At 40.7% G+C, this 25604-nt stretch overlaps 1 protein-coding gene across 1 annotated transcript in view; it reads left to right on the forward strand.

Moving 5' to 3' along the window:
* Nucleotides 1-226: 226 nt before the first annotated feature.
* Nucleotides 227-25604, forward strand: part of SH3BP5 (SH3 domain binding protein 5) — a 61580-nt gene continuing 36202 nt past the window's right edge. Inside the window, exons 1-2 of the mRNA XM_014063363.2 lie at nucleotides 227-919; nucleotides 4293-4355. Of these exons, the coding sequence (XP_013918838.2) occupies nucleotides 830-919; nucleotides 4293-4355 (153 nt within the window). The 5' untranslated portion in view covers nucleotides 227-829. The remainder of the gene's footprint in view (nucleotides 920-4292; nucleotides 4356-25604) is intronic.

A 25604-nucleotide genomic window follows, 5' to 3' on the forward strand; every position in this document is an offset into this window, starting at 1 on the left:
TTTTGCATTCATTATTGTAAGCTATCCAGAGTAGCATTTCTGAGACCCTGATGTACATATCAACCAACTAATCAATGGCTGTTTACCTGCCGTAGGTCATCCATTCCCTACATGCAGTGCACACCTATCCGCTGGTGGCAATCAGTTGTGTGCCTATTGAAGAAACTGCCCTCAGCAAAAGCTTCCGGGCCATCTCGAGTCCTTTACCTGTCAGGCGCCCACCAATATCCTTGCGGGTTCGCCAGAAAGCAGCGAGGATGGTTTCCCAAGACACTTGGGGGCCTGAGTCTGGGGCCTCCTAGTTCGCGGGGTAACGAGTAGGGTGGTGATACGTGAGAATTGCCGAAGCGATCCCAGGCAGAGGAGAGCAATTCTGCAGCCCTAAAAGAATCGAATGGCTCGGGGGGAGCTTGTATTACTTAACCGCATTTAACCGCTTTGTTGCAGCTACTGCATTATTATTCGGAGGCCTTGCTTTCATTACTTTGGGGAAGGAGGCGCCTGATACAGTGGGACTCGCATATAGGTGTCAAGGAGGGACAGATCCGCTCTGTGACAGCACCGCCGCCGCTTTAATAACAGCAGTTGCGGCGGCAGCAAGGGGGCGAGGCACATTTCCTTCTCCTTTTCGCTAACAGAGAGGCGTTCTTTCTGGCGCAGCCTTGCGGCGAGGAGCAAAACGGTCAGATCACCGCGAAGGGCCGGCACAGTCCTCTGCCAGTGGAACCTAGGCTGCTGGAGCAGCTTGGCGGCGGCCCCTCGGCTTCTCAAAGCGCAGAGATAGGCTCCGTTCCCTCATCTCTGGATCGCCAAATCACGCTCAGCCAACATGGACCCTGACTCTAAGAAGACCGCGGCGGAGAAAGGGAGCCCGTTGCAACCCCCGGAAGAAGAGGAGGAAGTGGACCCCAGGATACAAGTAAGCGGAGCCTCTGATCGCTCTACCCGAGATCCTTGGGAGAGTGGCCCCAAAGCACGATTGCAGTGGAAAGTGGGTGGGGTGATAGGATCGGGGTGCGAGAAGGTCTGTAATTACAAAGTAAGCGCGCGTTGTACGCCCTTGTTCTTTGAATCTTCCTGAATATCGTTCGCTTTTTCTCCCTCGGGCGTTTCTATCCGTTATTTTGATGGTGGTGGGTCTCCTCCCCTGTTTTTGGCTTTGGCTTTATTAGATTTCCGCCAACGTATTTCTACACCTGGCTGGAGAAACTCATTTCAAAGGAAAAATGCTCCCGTTCTAAAGGGGCTTTATTCTTCATCTACGGATCGGCATTTTCTTTCCCGTGGCGGATCCTTCCTCTCCCAGTTTGCTTCAGTTTCCTGGATTCAGCTCCTCTCCACAATGGGAGACCACCAAGGTCTCGTGACCTAGAAGAACTCTAAAAGGTTGGGGGCGAGTTAGAAAAGATCGGAAAGGACCTTGGGGGTAATTTAATCCATAGGATCTTGCTGTAGTCCTATTAAAAGGCAGTACTTCATCATTGTTAGTAGATGATGCCAGCTCCTGTTCTAAATGTCACCGTGACCCTGTCATGAAGAAAGTGTAAGTCTCTGGATGTCCCCAAACTCTGATGTATTGTAGTAGTTCAGATCATCCCCATGCTGCAGATCTCAGGTGACAGCATTTAACTGGATACAGCTAATCTTGAAAAGTGCGTTGATACCTGGATGGAAAACAGCTATGAAATCCCAAAGCCATAAAAATGGACAAAAACAATCATCCTGGAAAAAGGAGGGTGGCAAATCAGTTTTATATCATTGCCAATAAAAGTGTATGTGTGATAGTTTGACTTGAGGGAAAGACATCTAGATGTAGATTTAACTCAGATTGAGGAGGTTAACATAAAGACTGGTGCCACTTTGACAGAATACATAGGAAGGGATGTTATATATTGTTACAATCTCTCACTTTCCCTATTGCTGCTAAAAGTTGTAGGAAGCATCTCCTTCCCAACTACAAACTTGGCCAATTTGTGAATGTAGTGGAAATTTGTAGTTTGGGAATCAGAAGAAAGATTTATTGGTGACTAAGGAAATGGCACTTTTTAAATAGCATAACCATTGCACATTTTCTACGAAATTCCTTCTCTACGTGGTTCTTCTGTGGCAGATCTGTTGCCCACTAAAAGATTTATATTGCCAGTTGTCTGGCACAAATGCATTCATTCAGTGATGCCAGTGTCTCAATCTTGGTTTCATTTTGCTGGCCGTGGTTTGTAACTATTCTGTGATTTTTGTGATTTATTATTTGGAATTGTGTTTGCTTTCCCCCTAAATTTATTTCTTAAGCTCTTTGGAATACATTTAAGTGGACTTTGTTATGAATAAAATCCTGATTGCTTTTACAGTCCACTTTTTAAAACAAAAAATGCTATATTCATTCTTATGATACTCATGCCAATAATTTAAGAGTTTCCTTCATTTTATCAGATTGGGGTTGGTAACAATAATCATGATATTGCCATGGATGGGAAATGTTTACCAGCCAATTACATTGGCAATTCACTGCAACTATTCCTTTCAATAGAGTTTCATAATACCTTTCCATAGACAGGGAAGCAAAGTTAAAATAAAAAGCAATGGACTGCAAATGATCCAAAACATTGTTTGAAAGAAGAAGCTCTTTTTCCTTTCCTTCCCTCCCTATCAGTCCCTGGCTTGAAGGAGACTGTTCCTTTATAGTTAGTTATTGATGTATTTGATTTTTTTAACTTTTACTTGTATTACTTTATAAGTAACATGAGGCCAATATACCAGTTATCCTTGACTTAAGACAATTGAGATCAAAAGCAAGATGGTTAAATGAGTTGCAATCGATTTGACCTTTTTACCATGGTTATTAAGTGAACCATATGGTTGTTAAGCAAATTCAGCTTCCCTGATTGACTTGTCAAACTGGCTGAGAAGGTCCCAAATTGTGACCACATGACTCCAGGATGCTGTATTCATCATAAATACACAACAGTTGCTAAGTGCTTCAATTTTGATCATATGACTACAAAGATGTTGCAATGGTTATAAAAGTGGAATGGTTGTAATTAAATGTTTTCATTGCTTTTGTAACTTTGAACAGTTACTAAATGAATGGTTATAAGTTTAGACTATCTGTACTCCTTCTTCCTCTTATTTTCCCTGAAATAGTAACCTTATGAGGAGGGTTGAACTGAGAGAGAATAACGGGCTCAATGACACCCATATCATAACCTTTCAAACCAGATTAAAACTCACAGCCTCATGGTTTTTAGGTCAGGATTTTAACCCCTACACAAAATTGGTTCTGTTTTTTAAGTTTCTTAAGTGCATTTAAAATGGTTGATTTTTTTTTTATAGATAGATACTGGCAGTAGCACAAAAATAAACATCTAACTTTTCAGTAAGTTTATCTGTTCAAATATCTCCTTGTTTATATTATTGGCACTCTTAATGAATGTGGAGCAATTATGCTAGTTTGCTCTGTAATACTATTGTAACAATTAGTAAACAAGCCTCTGAAAATCTTTGTTTTCCCTCTTAAAAATCTAGAGATGTAAACTCTAGTTATAATATTGATATAACTATCTGATACAAAGAATGATAAAATGGCATCACTGTGAAAATAATGTAAATTACATAATTCATGACTTCATACTTATCCCCTTCTCTGCCATATAGACATCATGCAAGGAATTCAATCAAGAATATTGATAGCCATATGAGCTTTGTCAAATCTCTCTCTTACTAGAAGTTGTACTTCAGAGAGTCTTTTTACTGTTTTAGTGAGAATGTGAGAAAAATATGTACATTGTCTTTTTCTCCTTGGAAGAATGACAGGGCAAACATATAATAAATAAAAAATATTTTAGTATTTTATGCTATGAATTTTGCATGGAATTTCTTTATTTACTATTGGAACCAAACACTTAGGGCCTTCAAGAACTAAGAGAATATGTTGTATTTGTCATCCCACTTTTTCCCAATCTTTTGATCATTTGTCATTTTGCTAAGAGTGCCACACTAAACAATTATGCAGAGTTCAATAGTAATAGAAAAAAAACAAGAACCCTGAAACTGAAATTAGAATTATGTTAAAAATTAAGCTTCAAAAGCTGTCTGGTCTCTGTTTCTGCCCTTTCAAATAGCCTAGCTAAAGTAAAGTTCAATTTTACTTTTAAATGTTTTCTAGCCTTCTGTTTCTATTTAACATTCCATTAGGGGCCTCTCTGTGAATTGCCAGATGACACTTAATAACTTGATTCCTCCCACGGCTCCCTCAGTGTCTTATTACTCAACATATTATTTTGACTTTCTTCTAGGTAGAACTAGAAAAGTTGAATCAATCTACAGATTATATTAATCGGAGAGAAACGGAACTTGAGGTACACTTTTTCTTTGCTGTTTTATCTAAACATTCAGCTATATTTCTTTTATTTATTACATTTCCGCTGGAAAAGATTTTTGCAAAAGAAACTGATGAAAACATTTGTATGGATTAAATCAGTGAATGAAGGAAAAGAAAGTCAACTATATCCATCTCTGATACTGAAATTGAATGAAACGTTCTGTGCATAGTACCATGGATTCCATTAATCTTCTTTATTAATCTTACGCCAACCCAAAAAATCATGCTTAGGAATCCATGTGGCAATTAATGTTGTTTCAAAACATTGTTTTATTTTCTTAAAGTACCAAACGTACATTTTCTTGGGGTACAAAAATTAGAAAAAAGCAGGAAAGTAAATTTATAAATAGAATTCATTTATTTCAAAACTATATAGATTATTAAAAATAAAAATGTTAAAACATATAGAAAAATATAGTAGTAACTAAATTATTGTATTTCTAAATTCACAAAAACAACACAAAACAATGCAGCTATCAAATTAATTTGAGACCACATGAAAATATGTTTATTTTTTTTAAATCAGGGCAACCTGGTCTACCCAAATATGGGATGGAGCATACTGCTTCCGCTTTTGCCTTTCAACCCCAATCCAGAGGCCTTTGCAGGCAGTCACTTTTGTGACAAACTATTTTTGTGTTAAATTTGTATTTATCTCCTTTTATTTCTTTGTCAGTAAATATAAATTTAACACATGAAAATATATTTTCTGATCTTTCTTTTCTGCGAATATAAAGCCACATGACACCCAAAACCTATGTTATACCAGAGCAATTGTAAATTATATTTGGACATAACAATAATTCAGAATTCCTAACATACTATGAATTAGAAAGGTGGTGGGTGACTCAGCCTCTCCCTTCCAATTTTGTGTGTGTAACGCTAATGAGTTGCAGACAGCTATAATAGACTCTGTGGTTAGGTTGGTCCAAACAAGATGGGCCTATAAGCCAGTAATAATTCAGAATGCTTGTTTTTTTTCCTGAATCGAGTTTATTTTTCACAGCAAAAAATAATAACAAGAAAAACAAAACTGTTAGATGCCAGAAACAATGGTAATGGTTTACACCAAGGTCCTCTGTTCCGGTGGGAACAGAGATTCAATCTGATTAGTCGAAGGGTCTGACAGCTCCCTATAAAAGGGCTGCTGTCAGACTGAACCTTCGCTGGATTGTACATAGTTGACTTGTGCTAATAAAGAGCTGTTTGTTACTCTGAATCCTGAATGTGCCTTCATTCCCCTGATCTAACACTGGCGACGAGGATGGGATCGGAAGACAACTAGACAGACAAAAAGAATGTGACAATTCAGCAAGTCAATCCAGCCTGGAGCATGGTGCGGCATCGAGCAGCCATCTTTGAGTGGCAAATTCAAATACGCTCAGGAACACAAGATGACAATGCATGCCCCACTGACTCCGTACAACTCAGCCACCGAACACTTGGAATCTTACTTGATGAGGTTCAATTGCTTCCTCGACGCCAACGACCTCAGGGGCCTTTCTGAAGGCCAGAAAAAGAATATCTTCCTGAGCTACTGCAGACCAGAGTTGTTCGAGACAACGAAGGATTTGTCCGAGCCAATGCCACTCCAATCGGTCGCTTGGTCAGTTCTATAACAGACACTGAGGACACACTACGCTCCCAGACCGTCTAAATATGCCCGGAAGCACAAATCCAACATCTGTAACCAAAAACAAGGGGAATCCATTAATGAATACATTGCGGCACTCAGAAAGGCCGCACTGCGAGTTTAGAGATCTTGATGAACTACTACTTGACCGCATCATATGCGGTGTTAGGGACATTGGCCTGCAGAGGAGTTTATTAGCAAAGACTAATCTCACTCTCCAAATCACCCTGAAGTCAGAGCTACAGAGTCTTCAATTAAATCTAAGGAAACCCTGCAGCGCCAAAATAGTCCAAAGAGTGCGCAGAAGAGCGCAGGCGTGCATCGCGAGGCCACAGAGCCTGAAAGCTCGGAGAGTGAAGATGACAGCTACCGCATGCGCAGTGACCGCACGAAGGTGGCATGAAATTTTGAACCGCATTTCCCACCTTGCACCGGCTGTGGAGGAAACCACCTCAGAACGCATTGCTGTTTCCGCGATGCCATCTGTCAATGCTGCGAACGCAAGGGGCACATCACCAAGGTCTGTAGAAGCGATCGCCCTGCTACAACCTGGAAGCCCAGAAGCATACCTAACCGCCAGCAGAGGCCCAACCGAGGGGCATTGCAGCCGCCACCATGGCGAACAGAAGGCGACACCAGAGTCACCTACCACACCTCCATAGGCCAAGTCCACACAAAGCGACCAAAAAAGCTGAAGGTCACAGTCCTCAAGCTATCCCTAGCCTTAAAAAGCATCAGCTGCGGGTTCCAGACATCGCCTTCACGACTACCAGGGGAACCGAGTCCCCATTGTGGGCCAGGGGACTTTCCGGGTGAGGTTCAAGACCTTCTGCGGCCAGCTACCAGTGACGGTAGTCAACGGAGACCTACAGAGCCTTCTGGGGTTTGATTGGTTTGAAGCCCTGGGCCTAGAAATGACCGGGATCAATGCCATACGAGACAAAAGCACTGAGGAATTCCTTAAGGAGTTCGAGGATGTCTTCAGCACCAGTCTAAGTAAGTATGTGGGGACTCCAATATCTTTTAACTTGGACTCCAATGTAGCCCCCATCAGGCTAAAACCCAGGAGAGTACCTTTCGCTCTCCGCCCTAAAATTGATTTGGAACTAGACAAATTGATTGGCCACGGAATCCTAGAGCTGGTAGATCGTGCACGCTGGGGGACCCCTATAGTGACACCTGTCAAGCCTGATGGGTCTGCCCACATCTGCGTGGATTACAAGTGGACAATAAACAAAGCCTTGCAGCAAAGCACTTATCCTGTACCCATTGTATAGCATTTACTGCACTCATTAGGCCCCGAAAAAGTTTTTGCAAAATTAGATATGGTGCAGGCATACCAGCAGTTGCCTGTAGATGGCGCCATGGCAGAGGCCCAAACCATTGTGCCACAAAGAGGTGCATTCAAATGCACCCGCCTTCAATTTGGAGTTAGTATCGCCCTGGACTGTTCCAAAGCGTCATGGAATGGCTTTTGCAGGGGATTCCAGGAGTCATCCCCTATTTCGCCGACATATTGGTATTGGCTGCAAATAAGGCACAATTATTTAAAAGATTGGGAACTGTTCTGGCCAGAATCAGAGACAAGGGCTTCCGCCTCAAAAAAGAAAAATGCCAAATTAACGTGCCAAGGGTTGAATTCCTAGGGTACCTCATCGATAGCTCTGGGATTCACCTGACTAACAAAAAAATTAAGGAAATCCAGGATGCCCCTACACCTCACAATCAGACCGAACTGCAGGCGTTCCTCAGGCTCCTTAACTTCTACAGTGTTTTTCTCAAGCAGAAAGCCACGGTTGCTGAACCTTTGCATCGGCTTCTCAGCAAACATGCCAAGTGGTCCTGGGGCAGAACTGAAGTAGCTGTATTTGCCGGGGTGAAGAAACTGCTGTCAGCGGACACGTTTTTGGTCCAATATAGCCAGACCCTGCCACTTGTCCTAACGTGCAATGCTTCCTGTTTGACGTTGGAGTCGTCCTCAGCCACCGCATGCCAAATGGAACTGAGGCGCTTATCACCTACTACTCACGTATATTGTCTGCTGCCGAGTGGAACTACAACTAACTGGACAGTGAGGCTCTGGCTGCAGTCGCTGGTTAAACGAATACATCTACGGTTGTGACTTTGAACTTATCACAGACCACAAACCATTACTGGGATTACTGGCTGGGGACCAGCCTACCCCTGCTTCTTTGTTGCTGCGAATGACCAGATGGACAATCTTCCTTGCGGCCTAAAGTTATCACCTTGTCCATCGACCTGGCTCTACCTTGGGGCATGCCGACGCCTTGAGTCAATGCCCATTGCCTGAACTGCTTGCAGAGCTTACCCTCGAGATGCCAGTCCTCCTCATTGACTATCTTGAGGCTGGTCCTGTCTTGTCTTGTGATGTCACCCGCCACTCAGCAAAAGATTCTACATTCCGACAGGTTTGGAACTGGGTGTGGAGGGAGTGGCCCAAGGGGCCTGTGGGGTCTGAATTTAAAATGTTTTACTGCAAACGTGATGAACTGTCAGTAATAAATGGTTGTCTACTGTGGGAGGACTGGGTTGTTGTTCCACCCAAACTGCGCATTGCAGTATGAGAGGCCTTGTGCATAGGGCATCCTGGAATTATCAGGATGAAATCTTTGGCCAGGAGTTACGTATGGTGGCCTAACTGGACAGCGAGATAGAAGAATGGGTGACTACCTGCACACCATGCCAGGAGTCCACACCAGCTCCCCAGAGGTGCCCGCTAAGGAGTGGGAGTGATCTCAAGCACCATGGGCTAGGGTGCACATAGATTTTGCTGACCCTGGATGCCTACTCGAAATGGTTAGAAGTAATCTTCATGACCTCTACCATGGCAGAAGCAGTCATCAAGGCACTACAGAGACTTCTCCACTCACAACCTGCTCAATGTTTTGGTCTCTGACAACGGGCCCCAATTCACAGCCATGTAATTCGTGCAGCACAGGGAATCAGACATGCCCTGGTTGCTCCATTCCATCCGGCTTCCAATGGTCAGGCAGAGAGCATGGTGCGATCTGCAAATGAAGCCCTATCCAGGATGGGCCCGGGAGATTGGCAAACACGGCTTGATCAATTCCTCCTCATACAGCACATCATGCCAAGTTCTACCACTGGTAGAAGCCCTTTCGAGCTTCTAATGGATTGCCGGCTAAGGTCCCACATAATTAAATATTTTTATTGGAGAAGATATAGCTTCCATAAAAGAAAAATTCTATTTGTTTGGCATTGGTTTTTGTGGTACAAATCCACATGTTGCCTTAATATGATGGATATCCAAACCATTTAGATAATTTTCTGATCCCTTTCATATAGGTTTGTGTGATTTATACCTTGTTTCCTGTGTATCTGTTGGAAAAGGCTAGATTGTATTTACCTAACATTAATTTCTTGTACCTTAACATTTAAACCTCTTTTGGTTCATCATAATCAGATCAAAATTCAGAGTCTTGGCAAAGGGGAAGCAGCTATTCTGGGAAATTACAGCAGTGTTAACCAGGCAACCTCTGCTAGGATCTCTCGATGTTAATGTATGCAAAGGGCAGCAAGAGTTATGTCCAACTTTACTGGCTGGTGCTTTGCATATATGGCTTTTTGAATCAGGCAGGAGTGTTATGGAGCATTCACCTACTTTTCAGCATATACCAGTAACTTGATCAGTAGGGTGTTTATGGAAATTAATAGCCAAAGGTAATGGTATCTTTATTATCTTTATTTTATGCTTACCTGTTAGAATACTGTAGAAGTGCACATCCTGTGTAGGTAGGAATTTGGAATAGATAATCTTATTATTATTTGAGTCTGTCTATTTTATAAAGCTGGAATTGCCACTTGTTTTAAATCCAGAGTGCACCAATTAAAATTATGGACAAAGTTTATATTTTATATTTCACCTCTTGTGGATTTTTTAAAATCAAAAAGTAATGTGAGAAATACCTTGTTTCCCTGAAAATAGGACCTCCCCCAAAAGTAGACCCTATCACCTTATTGGCTCATGTGCTAAATACAGGCTAACCCCTCCAAAATAAGACCTATTTAAGTGCCATTGCAGTTGGTGCCAGCCATTTCCTTTGGTTCTTGTAGTGACATGACACGAGGTGAGGAGTTGTAGAGGGGGGAAGGCAAGGGCAAAGAATTGCCTAAGGTACCACTGGGAAACAGCTGATCTGCCACTGCTTTCAGAGCCTGCATGTCTTCGCTAAACAGATCTGCTGCCACTTTTGGAGCCTCAATGGCCTCTGTGAAACAGCTGATCTGCCACCGTTTTTGGAGCCTGCATGTCTTCGCTAAACAGATCTGCCGCTCAGGGGTGGATTTCATTTTTTTTTACTTCCGCTTCTGTGGGTATGGCTTGGCGGGGGTCATATGACTGGCTGTGAATGACCTCGCACAATAAGTGGTAGCATTAAATCAACCTTCTTCTGTATAAATCCTTGCATGCACCAGGCCTTTTCAGTTTCAAGAACACAAATCCCTGAAACATGTTCAATCTTTTCTTTCCTGCCCTTAGTGATGATTAGAAGTGGAGCTTTGTTTCCATCCAGTCAAATTGCCTAAATGAAGGTAGAGAGATTGACATTATACCCCTCTGATGAATTGTGGTTTGACACCCTGGGCCCATAAACACTGTAGTTTCATGCATGCCAATCATGTTGGAGAGTTGGTATTAGGAAAAGTCAACGCCATTTGTTGCAAGTGCACATTTGATAAGTTCAGCATCCTCCAGCTTGAACAGTGTGGTTGATCTTAAACAGTTCATATCGCTGAAGGAAGGCATCCAGTCAGTGTTCTTATGCTTTGAATTTTTCCAGGGAAATTTATAACTGTGGTGCCATTGCAAGGGCAAATGCTTGGATATCAGCCCTGCGCACAACTAAAGCTTTTGCTCTCCTGTCAGAAATCCATTCAGAGATCTGACCTTTAAGTTCAGGAAACAATAGTTGCTGACCTGATCCAACCTTGCACTTCTTAGAATTTTCTTCGTGCACCTATTGATTGAGGTTATTGTACTCTGCTCATCATTTTCGGACCATACAAGGATCCACCTTGTTCTCTTTGCAGAAAGCTATAAGATTCTTGCCCTGAGAGTCCTCCATGTTTCTTTTCTTTAATTCGACAGAATAGCTCTTTCCTTTGGCACTCATATTGTCTGTTGGTCAAAATAAACTTTAAATCAATAAATTCATTTACCCATTAACCTAAAGGCCTGGGGTGATGGTTGGGATTTGGCACAATGGTTGCCCTGGAGTAGTGCTTGGGATTTGCAATTGTGAGTTTTGTCTTATTTTACAACCTTTCTAGCCAGTTGTTAAGTGAACCAGCTGGTAATCCCCCATTGTAAGTTCCCCATTAATTTTTCTTGTTAGGAGGTTGCAAAAGGTACTGGTAGGGGTCAGTTGCCAAGCTTCTCATGTTGACCATGTGACACCCTGCCAATGCATGGCTTGGAGCTGAATCTGCTGTTTAGCAAAGACATGCAGGCTCCGAAAGTGGTGGCAGATCAGCTGTTTTGCGGATGCTGTTCAAGCTTCAAAAGCAGCAGCAGATCTGTTTAGTGAAGACATGCAGGCTCTGAAAGCAGCAGCAGATCAACTGCTTAGCAAAGACATGCAGGCTGAGATCAGATGTTTTGTGGAGGCTGTTCAGGCTCCGAAATAGCAATAGCAATAGCAGTTAGACTTATATACCGCTTCATAGGGCTTTCAGCCCTCTCTAAGTGGTTTACAGAGTCAGCATATCGCCCTCAACAACAATCTGGGTCCTCATTTTACCCACCTCGGAAGGATGGAAGGCTGAGTCAACCTTGAGCCGGTGAGATTTGAACCGCCGAACTGCAACTAGCAGTCAGCTGAAGTGGCTGCAGTACTGCACTCTAACCACTGCGCCACCTCGAAAGCAGCAATAGTTCAGCTGTTTAGCGGAGGCGATGGTGGCTCCAAAAGTGGCAGATCATCTGTTTAGTGGATGCCATGGAGGCACTAGGGGAAGCTCGTCCACACCCCATTCCCAGTACGCAAAAAAAATATGAGGAAAATATAAGACCTCCCTGAAAATAAGGCCTGGTGTCTTTTTTGGCTGCCCAAAAAATATAAGACCTGGTCTTATTTTTGGGGAAACACAGTAGGAGAAATAATAATGTTAGTGAACACTGTTGTACTTAGCAGGAGAAATTTGTTTTTATTTATCTCCATATATATAGATATGATTCTTTTAATTTGGTAGTATTAGTCTATGATAATTTAGTATCATGGTTAAGTAAAAGCCATCTCCCTATCGTTATTAGAATATACATTTTGGGCAAGGCTAGTTTTGGTTGAGGTGTGGCTTAGATTCCTTGGTGCAGATGTTGCAGATATTTCATTCTCCAGGTAGGTCAGGAGTCCCCTGGTGCTGGGCTGCATCCTGATGGGAACTGGGCCATGGAAGCAGTGGGTCAGCATGAGTACCTGAAGTTGCATTTGTGCAAGCAGTGCTCTTGCTGCCGCCTGTAGTCTGCAGAGCTAGAAAGGTTGGGAAAGGTTGAACTAGGTAATATCTTCAGTGAGATTTGCTCTATTTATATAGTTTTCTCTGCCAATGTGGACAGAATGTTTTCTCCCTTGGTAGTTGAATAGGTTGTTGTTTACTGATCGATTGTTTGTTTGAAATGGTAGTTCTTTGAGTGGAGTATTGTTTACTGCTTCATTATTGGTCTGGTATTAACTCTGATATTAATCCCTGCTTATGTGGATGATGATTGCTAATGAGGAGACATTCTGATCTTCTTATTTCCTTTTTAAATTTTTTATTTTCTCCTGAATGATGTGTAAATGTTGTGTTAATTCTTTGTGCCTATTGATAACTAATTTGTCTGAACTGCCAAGTTTCTAGGAATTCCTTCATGTTCTTGGACTTAGCTTGGCCAAGGATGCTCATGGTTTGCCAGTTTAAATTATGGGTAAATCTGTGAAATTAAGGCATTTTCATCATGACTTCAGATTGCTACTGGGGTTTCCAGAATGAAGTATTTTCCAAACATACCATCCTCCAGAGGAGTTGGAACTATAAAAACCCGCTTTTCCAGTAAAAAAAAAACAGAAGCCACGCTAAAAGAAAATTTTGAAAGTCACTTGTCAACTTCTCTGGAAAATGGTAGATTGAAAATGTTCACCGTAGGATTTTTAGTTGCAACTTCTGGAGTCATACAACAAATATACGGTAATTGTATATAAGGTTGCCAATATTATCTTCCCAAGGTGTGTTGGATTAAAAGATCCATATTTGTCTGCCAGCCTGACCAGTGAACAGTGTAAATTTGGTTAAAATGTTAACTTTGTTAAAATTTTATTTTGAAAAATCTGTATATTTTTTAGACTGAAGACTAAAATTGCTGATCTAGTGGAAAGGATAAATGGAATCATGACAATTATACAAGGGAAGGAATTATAATTATTTCCTTTACATGTAACATCCTCCCCCCTCAAAAAAGAGGTGATTAACGCCAGGAAGGAAACACTTGTTGGCTATGTTCCCTGCTGAGACATAGCTTTCAGGTAGCTTTCAAGCGAAGAATAATTTCCTGATCTTGCTTGTTTTCCTGCTTCAACTTTTTAAAATTTTAAAATTTAACTTAAACATTTTATATTGATTATGCACAATTAATGTTATGTGTAATTTAGCTTTCAAGTTCCTTATAAATACTTGTTGAAAACCTACTCCTGATTAAAACGCTTAAGACATGAAAATATGCCTTCTAATTCTCCGTGAGACTATACAATAATCTTGTCAGGAATTTATGGGCTTTTTTTTTAAAGTGCAGAAAACCCAAACTTTTTACAAGAGGGAAGAAAATTGGAATTGTAGAGGGCTATGAAAATACATTAAACGACCATTTGACCTAGGTAATGAGAGAGAAAGATTCTGTGACCTTTGTCATGTTGATGTGGACAATATCTAAGAAAGTGGTTCTCAACCTGTGGGTCGGGACCCCTTTGGGGGTCGAATGACCCTTTCATGCCTTGTTTTTGCAAAAAACAGGCCCGTTTTTTGCTCGGTTTTGCTCCCCCCTCCCAGGCCCCAGGAGCACTTTGCAGGCCTCTCAAACTCTCTGCATGCCCCATTTTTCACAAAAAATGAGGCGTGCATAGGTTGGGAGGTCTGCAGAGTGCAAAAAGTTTTTTTTTAAAATTTACCTCTTCAAAATCTTGGTGTGTCTTATGTTCCAGTGTGTCTTATAGTCTAAAAAATATGGTAGTTGTTTAGCAGAATGAAGACATGCAGTAAAAAACTGTCCCTGTGTTGTAGGACTCAGAAATCCATCACAGCAGGTGTCCAAAATGTCTGTCTGCCTCTGCAGAGTTTATTTGGCTTTTATACAGTTTCAACAAGCAAAGCAAGAGCATAGATAGCAACAGCATCTTATTGGCTTATTCTCCTTGTCAATCTCTAAGACCATCCCAGTCAGGGTAGAATCTCACATAACTCCCTGGTAGTGCCTGATTCTACTAATTAGGTGAGTTCATAGATAGTTGAGGTAATTGGTTACTAAGGCACATGGCAGTTTGTTGCTCACGGCCTCTCTGTAACCTTTGTATAGCCTCTACATCTCTCTTTTTTATTTTGTTAGACAAGGTATCGTAAGAGGGGTTAATAAAAGAATCATAATAAAAAAAGGAACATAATTACTTATACAGGTTACCCTGAGGCCATATGGAAGGGAGTTTAGGGCAAAAAGCTGTGATACATATATTGCAAAGAGAGGGAAGACACTGAACAAAACAGCACCCATCAATCAAAATCGCACAAATAATGACTAAATAACATAGGGCATTTCCCAATAAGCCTGTGGGCAACCAAGCTCAAAAGCTTTCCCACCAAGATTTTAAAGTATCAATTTTCAAATCAGAGGCCAAATTGTAAAATAATGAGCTGGTGCTGGATGGTTTGTGATTCATCTGAAAGATTGAAACAACACATTAATTACTAAAATAACTAAAGAAATAGCATTATTATTTTTTTTGCCAAATTACATGCAACAGGATTAATATTAAGATGAGCACAAGCAGCAAGCCCTGGCACACCCACTATAAACACAGCCAATGCTACATATTCTACTTTATTAAGTAAAGCTGTCTCAGAGTTACAAGTACTGTCTAGTGTGACTCCACGTCGAAAACGGCTTGAGTGAAGTTGCTGTTTGGAAAGCAAAACAGGAATTAACCAGCTGAGACAACACTGTGCTTCACTAATATTAGCAGGAATATAATTAAAAGTTTCTTGACCACATATAAAAAAACATCCTTGCAGGAGCCAAACATGAACAAAATGAAAGGAAGTCTCAAAAGCTGTACAGTTTAAAGCAAGTGAACGAATATGAAGAAAGTGAGGTTTTTTACTTGAAAATGTACAATTAACTATTTTTCTGCATCTTATATTCTCAGGAACTGCTACTATCGGGGTGTAAAAAGCAATAGCATCGGGGGTGGATCATAGGCAGCCAACCCCCAACTAGATATAGTCTTATAGTTAAAGTTTTCATTCCATAGCAATTTACTCAAACCAGTGAAGTTTTGAATTACTGCAGGCAGGATACAAACAGGGACCAAACATGTAGAAAGCAAATTTTCCATGTCATATGATTCAGATAAGCAAAAGACATCAATGTGTGTGATATTAGCTAGCTGCACCCATAGGTTTTGCTTCATTCATTGTTCAAGCGAATGTTTGGGTGAGATGACAGCTGTTGTAGCTAAAGGATAACAATTAACAATCAAACATAAACAAATGATGGCTAAGGAATTAGCAGTTAAAACCGCAAAAATGGCAGCACACAAATTCTTGGGGATTTGCTACACTTGTTGTTGTTGCAATACTGCTTGTGTTTTGGTGGTCAGTTTTTTTCACGTCTCCCCATGTCACTGGACAGCTGGTCCAACAAGATCGTATTGGCCAGTGTGCTATCTGTAGAATCATCTGGGCCATTTCTAGAATTGGATTTGGGGACTGGTACCACAACATTCTTAGCTGGATGAACACAATGTACTAGAATCCATAAAGGCCCTGTAGAAGCAAGCACATCATATCATTGTCACCCTAGAGGGGGAGGCAAACCTTTTTTGACCTGTTGTGTTACCCACGCCAAATTGGGATATGCCAAATTGGGTACCTGAGAGCCTTCTTTTTTTATTTGTTTGTGAAGACAGTCCTTAAAGGACCAATTAGCACTTTTCACAATGGCTTGACCTGTGGAATTGTAGGGTAGCCCATGAGTAAAAACAATATTCCAAGTTTTACAAAATTGCAAAAATGCCAATGAAGAATAGGCCATTATCAGTTTTTAAAGAGGAGGAGGCTGAAAAAAGATGAGAAATAACATGATTAGCTGTTTCTCCTCGTTGAGGTGTGGCCCATAGAGCTATCAATAGATAAATGAATATACTTCCAGGGAGCCAAAGAGGGAACATAGGTGACATTCATTTGCCATAGTTGATTAGAGGCCAAACCATCGGGATTAACTCTGCTTGGCCTGGTCGAGTGGAATATGGCAAGCTTGTGCCAGCCCACTTGCCTTCTGATGAAAAAAAAAAGTGACTAAAGAATGGATCTGAAAAGAGAGTAGGTAAAACATAGACAGCAGCATCCACATAACTGTTGCCTTAAGAAAGAGGTCCTGAAAGAAACAAATGATTATGTACATGAGATACAAAATATAAATACTTTCGGTCTTATAAAAATTGCTGCAAAATTAAAAACAAAGCCATGAAATTAAGTCAATCCTGGGTGTGATATAAGCACTTAGAAGATTAAAAATAAGTTGACACACATAATGAAAGTCAGAAGTTAAGTTAAAAGCTGTTGAAAAAAGGTATAAAAAGCTAAAATAGCAACAGCTAACTCTGAACATTGTAGAGATGACTGTATTGCTGTGTAGGACAACTTCCAGGTATTATCATGAGAGTCCTTGTAATCAATCGCTCCTCCAGTTCGCCCTCCATCTGAAAAACAGTAAAAGCTTGCAAAAGCAGAGAAAACTAAAGCAATGGATGAACAGGAAAAGAAGAAGTCATTAAACACGCAAGCCGAGGATCTTTAGGCAAATGATATACACTACAGCCCACATAGTCAGTTAAAGCACACTGAAGAGATAAATTATTCTGAAAATAAAATTGAAAATCAGATTTCGGAATAGGAAGAACAATATTAATCAAATCCGTCCAATTTCTGCGACAGGCTTAAGTAGGTCCCAAGGTTATTAATTCAGCAACTGCCTGGATAAATGACAAAACATTTAGGGATGGGGTCTTTTTGTCTTCTAATACACTCAACACTCCCATAGGCAGCTTACTAGTAGAAAACATCAAAAGAGTTAGCTGACAGTCTCTACAAGAAATACAATCCACAAACTGAATACTCAAAATATCATTAATCATCTCAACTGTAGCTGCAGAAGGAATCAAATTTTTGGGGTGTTTTCCTTTGGTCAATAAATCAAATAAAGGACTAAGTATACATACCAGCAAAGAAGAATACAGATGACTCCAAGTAAGGGTCCCCAGCAACTGCCATAAATTAATTAGCAAAATACCTTTGTGTACAGTTAAACAAAGAAAAACCAGAGCAAGAAAAGATTGCAACATTTCATGCAGTTGTATTTTTTTTGGAGCAATTTGCAATCCATAATAATTTTGTATTTCTGAAAGCCAATTAAGTTGTATCATTGGAGCTCCAATTAAAATATCATTCATATAATGATTTACCAAAGCCAATGGATAACGTTTACAAAAAGGATTCAATTCTGCAACATAAATCTGACACAAAGAAGGACTAAGTAAGTGTGTAAATCAACCAATGAAATAACTTTGGACATTTTGCTTTGGGTTTCGACTCTTGATGGAAAGGGCTGCAGGAGGCTGCAGACATACGCCCCTCCTGGATTTCGACATTCCCTTTTAAAATGACCAGGTGTATCATAGTTGTAACACTTTCCTTGAGGCTTGCTGCCTTGCGATAAAGCAGCCGCCAGTAAATTAGTTTGGCAAGAGGCTCTTTCTATATCTTGACACACTTTAATCATATCTACCAAATCAGGATTCTTTCCAAGACCAATAATTGCTCTTTGGCATTCGGAAGTAGCGTTTTCTTTTGCTAATTTCATCAACAACTCCATCTGAGCCTCAGGATTTTCTATCTGTCATCTTAAAGCATCATGCTATCTGTTAATAAAATCAGGATACGGCTCAGTAGCCTTCTGCCTGATATTAGAGAAGGCTTGCTGAGGCTTGCCAGAAACAGGCACAGTAAAAACAAACTCTTCCTGATCGGGGAGGGGAGGGGAGGGGGATAGAGAAAATGGCAGGCACAATGAAGACAAACTGTTCCTGATCAGGGGGCAGAGTGGGATAGAGGAAAAACAATCCTTTAAGCTAATTGCTTCATGATCTTGTGAAATCAAATTAGGTGAACAGACAGAAAACATATCTTCTATATCCCCCCCCCTCTTTTGCTAATTGTTTCTCTAAAATTTGCCTCATGGGGGTGAACAATGGCTGTGGAGAAGCAGAAGAATTAACCTCTCCACGAGGAGCTAAAAGTCCAAATGAAGATGATTTCAGGGGAATAATTTTTACTTGATCATAATCAGGCAGAGGTTTTGTGGTCAATTGTTGTCCTGCCAAAACTTTAGAGCCAAATTTTTCCACTGCATGACGGTACTGAGACCATAGATGTAATATCTTTACTTGAGCCGGGATTTAAGATGTAAAATTTTCCCTATCCTTGTCCAGTTACATAAACGAAGTGTTCCTCGTTCTGGATACCAATAGCAATAGCAATAGCAATAGCAGTAGACTTATATACCGCTTCATAGGCCTTTCAGGCCTCTCTAAGCGGTTTACAGAGAGTCAGCATATTGCCCCCAACAATCTGGGTCCTCATTTTACCCACCTCGGAAGGATGGAAGGTTGAGTCAACCCTGAGCCGGTGAGATTTGAACCGCTGACCTGCTGATCTAGCAGTAGCCTGCAGTGCTGCATTTAACCACTGCGCCACCTTGGCTCTTAAGCTACCAGAAACATTGTTTCCCTATCTCTTCTACCAGCTTCCTTATGCCTGCCTCAGGTGCTGTAACACCTGATTTCTGTAACAAAAATCTAAGTTCTTTTACGTGTTGTTGCTGGTATAGAGACAGACTGCAACCCATACTTACATTTGAGGGGTCCCGTAGGATGAAAGTGCACTTTGGGGTCTTTTCCAGATGGAAGATAATTATGTTGGCTGTTGCTTCCCTGGAGAATGTCCCCATCCCTGTTTGGGTGCCAGATCTGTCTGTCTGCCTCTGCAGAGTTTATTTCGCTTTTATACAGTTTCAACAGGCAAAGCAAGAGCATAGGTAGCAATAGCATCTTATTGGCTTATTCTCCTTGTCAATCTCTAAGACCATCCCAGCCAGGTAAAATCTCATATAACTCCCTGGTAGTGCCTGGTTCAACTAATTGGGTGAGCTCATAGATAGTCGTGGTAATCGGTTACTAAGGTGCATGGCAGTTTGCTGCTCTACACTGTGTCTAGTTCAGGTGTGCAATGCTTTATAACCATAATGGTGAACCTATGGCACGCCTGAAGTGGCACATGGAGCCAAGTCACCTGACATGCGCGGCGTCGCCCGTTCCTCTTCTGTGTTTCTGGCGCGAATGTGCATATGATGATCAGCTGGTCTTTGTGCGTGTGGTAGTGCCAGAAACTGGAAGAGCTGGTCTTCCATTTTCTGGCATGAGCATGTGTGCCGGATAGCTGATTGTTGTGTGCACATGTGTGCCAGAAACTGGAAGACTAGCTTGCTAGTGCACATGTGCGTACTTGAAACTGGAAGTTCATTTTCTAGCCCATGCATGCCTCCTAGGGCAGATTGGTAGCAAATTTTTTTTCAGCAGTTCTAATTATCCGTTGAAGTCTGTGTTTGTCTTGTTTGGTTGCAGAGCCAAACCAGACAGTTATAGAGGTGCAGATGACACACTCAATAATTCCTCTGTAGAAGAGAATCAGTAGCTCCTTGGGCAGTCTGAGCTTTCTGATTTGGCGCAGAAAGAACATTCTTTGTTGTGCTTTTGGGGGGATGTTTTTGATGTTACGTGTCCATTTTGATATAAGCTAGAACCTAGAAATGTGAAGGTCTGTACTGTTGAAACTGTGTTGTCTAGTATTGTAAGAGGTGATAGTATGGGAGGGTTTCTTCTAAAGTCCACCGCCATTTCTACGGTTTGGAAATGTTTAGTTCAAGATTGTTCTGGTCACACCACAAGGCTAATTGTTCAATCTCCTGTCTGTATGCAGATTTGTTGTTGTCTCAAATGAGACCAATCACTGTTGTATCATTTGCAAACTTCAGTACTTTAATAGAGGGATTATTTGAGATGCAGTCATTGGTATATAGAAAGAAGTGAAGTGGAGAGAGCACACAGTCCTGTGGGGACTGCTAATTGTATAGGTATCTGAAGTGATTTTGCCTAGCTTCACCTGCTGTTTCTTGTTTGTTAAGAAGCTTATGATCCAATTAAAAGTGTGGTCAGGTACTGCTAGCTGATTTAATTAGTTAGAAGAATAACTGGAATGATGGTGTTGAATGCTGAGTATTGAATGCATTTAGCAATAAAGCAAACATCTTAATTATATCTAACCTCTCCAAAGCCTATCTATTTCTATGTCACTTGAATAATAGTGTTTATGGGTGCCACCAATTTTTGTAACTTAAGCTCCTGCAGAAAATAGGTTATGACAAAAGACACAAACACACCTGCAAATCCTTGGAGCTACAATAATATGGGAACAGTTCAATTTCTCCTTTTTTAAAAAAAAAGAACTTTCCATGAAATTAAAGACTTCAATCCAATACAAATATGATTAAATAAATAAATAAATAATTATTTAATTTTGTATTTAAGATTTATTTTTTTTAAAAAGAAAAAAAGTTAAAAAATCTTATTGAGCAGTAAAAACTGCCACCTAGTTCTTTTAACTCTCACAAATATAGTCCGGGAGGCTGCATGACCACAGTAGCCAGGAAGAGGCTCATCTGCCTGGCTGAGAAGTTGCATGGCCACTAACTGGGAGGATGCTCATTTCCCCCCCCCCCCCAGGAATCTGCATGGCTGCGCTGGCTGGGAGAATGTTTTCCCCCCTTACCTGCTCACCTGCCTGGGGTCAGAAGCGAGGATTCCCTGTGGGACAGAAGTTTTGTCTAGAAGGAAAAGCATACAGAAACCAGTTTGATCATAGAGCCGAGGTGGCGCAGTGGGTAGAGTGCAGTACTGCAGGCCACTTCAGCTGACTGTTATCTGCAGTTCGGCGGTTCAAATCTCACCGGCTCAGGGTTGACTCAGCCTTCCATCCTTCCGAGGTGGGTAAAATGAGAACCCGGATTGTTGTTGGGGGCAATATGCTGACTCTGTAAACCGCTTAGAGAGGGCTGAAAGCCCTATGAAGCGGTATATAAGTCTAACTGCTATTGCTATTGCTATAAGGTATCTAAATGTTATATGCCATATTTTCCACAACTAGAAATATTTAAATTGCATACTTGTAGCATAAGTACATAAGTAGATCGCTTTTATTATTTAGTACAGTGGGTCTCAACCTTCCTAATGCTGTGACTCTTTAATACAGTTCCTCATGTTGTGGTGACCCCCAACCATAAAATTATTTTATGTTTTCCGTATTTTTTTTGAAAATATGTGTTTTCCAATAATCTTAGGTGACCACTGTGAAAGGGTTATTCGACCCCCAAAGGGGTCCTGACCCACAGGTTGAGAACTACTGATTTAGTAGAAACAAATTCTATTAACAAAGGAATAAGAAGGAGATGGGAAATTTGGAGGAGATGAAATTGCTGTTTATTAGCCATAGAAGTACCTTAGAATTAAGAATGAAAATAAAAATATTGGATCCTGTTTCCACACAATTACTTTATACTGTATTTTCCAATTATTTAAATAAGCTCATGTGATTACTTTTCATACAAACTGTTCGTGTTGACTATTTTGATAGGCTCTCTGAATTTGAAAAAAGGGTCATCTGAGAAGAGTGGATTTGCAGTATTAAAAAAGAAGACAGAGAATAGTGATTTAACGACAGATCTATATGCTCTACCAATTATCTGAGGCCTGCAGTCCTCATTTGTACCACTCAGAGGACCAATGTATGCCTGTACATACCTCGCTAGTTGCTTGGCAATTTATTTACTCCATCTGTATTTATATATTCTTCAAAATATGTTTAAACTTTTTAAAAAATGGGAAGCTGACTTGTCACAATGCAAAACACCAGAAAAATGATTTATTTCTTTATTTATATTCCATCATTATTGGTATGAGAAATTCAAAGCAGAAAACATTTCAAATATCCCTCCTATTTTCCCCACCAGAGTCCTGTGAGATAGGCTGGACTGGAGAATGACTGACCCAAGATCAGCCAGTCAGTTGTTAACTCACTGAGCCATTTGTGAACTTTGTAAAAAAAGAGAGCTATCTGCAGCCAGTGTTTTGTTCAGAAGTGCATCCACATGTCTTGAAAAAGCAGAAAAATTGTAAGTGTAGGACTGTTTTGCTTTGCATTGCATTGGTGGACAGGGATGCATTTGTCTGCAATTCTTTAAACAAAATATAGCCTTTTCTGGGGCAGAAAGGCAGCTGCATAATCCTAGGAAACTGCATAATCCCAGGGGAAAATGCAGCTGCCTTAAATAATTGCACAGTTGTAGCATTCCTTTGTGCTCTCCAAAATATATATTTTTGCATTTGAATCCAAAATGCAGTGGTACGGTACAAGAGGGCAAGTAAGAATACACAATTAAGAAATGTTCTTTGAAATAGGTGCTTTGTAAACTTATCTGTGGCAAGTCTTCCCAGCCACTGTTTTTCAAAAGCATTCACAACAATAAATATGCATCGGAATCCAAATAAAACTTTAGATTACATTTATGGCTGCTTATTTTGTTTCTACTACTAGTATAGAAACGAGTGAGAAATCATTATAATTATTCCTGGTGTGTGTGTAAAAGGCAGCACTGATCACTGATCATAACAGCACAAGAACAGGCACTAAGCACCAGATCCATAGAAGCAGGGATTTACCACACTAGATAGAACCCAAGGGGTTGATTAGTGTCTCTCAGCTGAAAGATATATGGACTTTAACTCCCACAATTCTCCAGCCAGCCATCAAGGCGTTTCCACAGAAGATTGTGGAGAATAATAGAGCTAAGAATCAGTGGGAGTTCTGTATCAAGAAGGACAGGCAGGCATTAGATAATCAACCAGATACTGTAGTAGTAGACAAATTAATAGACCAAGACCAGAAGAGCTCTGGAGGCCAGGCAAGCAGGGCGAGGCAAGACACTCCTCGATGTGAGTGAGTTGCCATGCCTATCCATTCACATGACCACTCACCTACACCCACCACCCACACCCACCCAGTCCCATGACCACCAAGCCACACCCACAGAACCAGTAGTAAAAAAAATTGAATCCCACCACTGCTTATAAACCAAAACTTGTAAAAACAAACAAGCCAAGCTTCTGTAGTTTACAAAATGCTACATTCTTATATTAATATAAGGAGGAACAGGTTGAATAGGCTACATGTATCAGTACATATTTCATTTACATTTTTTGTCAATATCCCACAACTCTGTTTTCTTTTATTATTTTTTTTTATTATAGTAAAATATTTAATGTTTGTGTTACAACATCTTAAGTATAAAACAACTCATTGTACACAAGATTGATCTGATAGAGTTACATCTACATACACACATGCACTTAAATACAAAAACAAAATAGGATATATTTTTTACATTGTAAGGCAGGTAGAAAAGCAATACAGGAAGTACACAGGTGAAACAAAATTAAGAGGAAATGTCCAAAGTGAGATAGAATTACTTCTAGAATATTCCTTGTCTGTGACAAGATGAGAAAAGATGAAACAAAATTAATAGCCTACATTAGTATTCACTACCTTGAATATGTTGCACTTTAGCTTCCAGAACTTCCAACCACTTTGAATGGTGATTGATATAAGAAGATAAGCTCAAATCAAGCATAAGCTCTGGAAGCTATGTGAATGCAATATATACAGCTTTTCTGACCATATTATTGACATTAACTATTTCCAGGATGTTTTTTCCATTTGTAATGTCTACTAGGGTGGTTTTCTTTGAAATATTAGCCAGGCTCAACCTTGATTAACATCAAAGCCTAGATAAGTTTGCTCAAATATCCTTGTTGATATCTAGTTAATAATGTATGAATCCCTTAATGAGCAACAATGTATTTTGAAATGAAGTAGCCATTACTAATGTTGATCTTATCAAATCGTACCAAATCAGTATATCTACTCTACCCAACAATTTCATACAGGAATTCAATTTTAGAAATTAATTAAGAACAACTTCAATTTTATTTACCAAAGATTGCTTTCACTGGTTTCAGAAATCAAAGTACTAAAATTTTAATGTACAGATAGTGCTTGATTTATCACAGGTCATTTAAGTTTCATAAAGGGTCCCTAAAGTATTTCCAGCTGCCTTAAAGTGTTGTGCCACTCCCCATGGCCCTATATCATAATATGGGTGCTTCGAAGCATGTTTGCACTTACAACCAGTTGCCAACCATCTCACCATCATGTAATCACCATTTGTAATCTTCTCTGAGGGTTTCCTCAGAGAAGAGAAAATTGCAAGGGGCTGCTGCCTACTGAGAGGGCTTGCTCTAGTCTTTAGAGGCTGGCTGAAAGAGTTGTCTATTGGAGGAATCTCAGTTCTGTCTCTCTGTCCCACCCATAACTGAGTTTTTAGCCCAAAAAAAGATGTTTTTTCCCTTCTGGCCACTATGGTGAAATCCTGCGATGGACTTCAGGAAGAGAGTTAAAATCCTAAAGATTTGGCTCCATTCTTGCAGCCAAACAAGGATCTTCTCCCCCATGGATCCTCCTCCCAGGATCTTTCCCTGAGAGGCACTTCATGCTTCCTACCTGGGACTCTGCCCTCTTAACTACCCAAAAGATTGCTTAACAACCAGAACTGGGAGTGCCAGGATTAGAGTCAATGAGCAAAGCAGCTAAGAGCCGAGGTGGCGCAGTGGGTAGAGTGCAGTACTGCAGGCCACTTCAGCTGACTGCTAGTTCAGCAGTTCAGTGGTTCAAATCTCACTGGCTCAGGGTTGACTCAGCCTTCCATCCTTCCGAGGTGGGTAAAATGAGGACCCAGATTGTTGTTGGGGGCAATATGCTGACTCTGTAAACCGCTTAGAGAGGCCCGAAAGGCCTATGAAGCGGTATATAAGTCTACTGCTATTGCTATTGCTATGTGAGCACCTCGCTTAATGACCACTTTGCTCAATGCCTGGGATTTTTAACCAAATTTTGGTCACATTTGTATTTCCCAAATGTCATTATATAAACAGCAGCCAGGCCAGACTATTATTTGTTTTTTTATTCCTTAACCAAATCAGATAAGCAAAAGAATACTGCATTATATTCTATTGCGGCATAATAGTGTTATAGATTTTAAATCACATCCTCAGAAGTGGCAGTAAAATGAATATGCTCTGGATG

The sequence above is a fragment of the Thamnophis sirtalis genome, unplaced genomic scaffold, assembly GCF_051295495.1.
Source record: "Thamnophis sirtalis isolate CommonGarterSnake01/CBP01778 unplaced genomic scaffold, rThaSir2_p1.2 scaffold_4, whole genome shotgun sequence".
Lineage (NCBI taxonomy): Eukaryota > Metazoa > Chordata > Lepidosauria > Squamata > Natricidae > Thamnophis > Thamnophis sirtalis.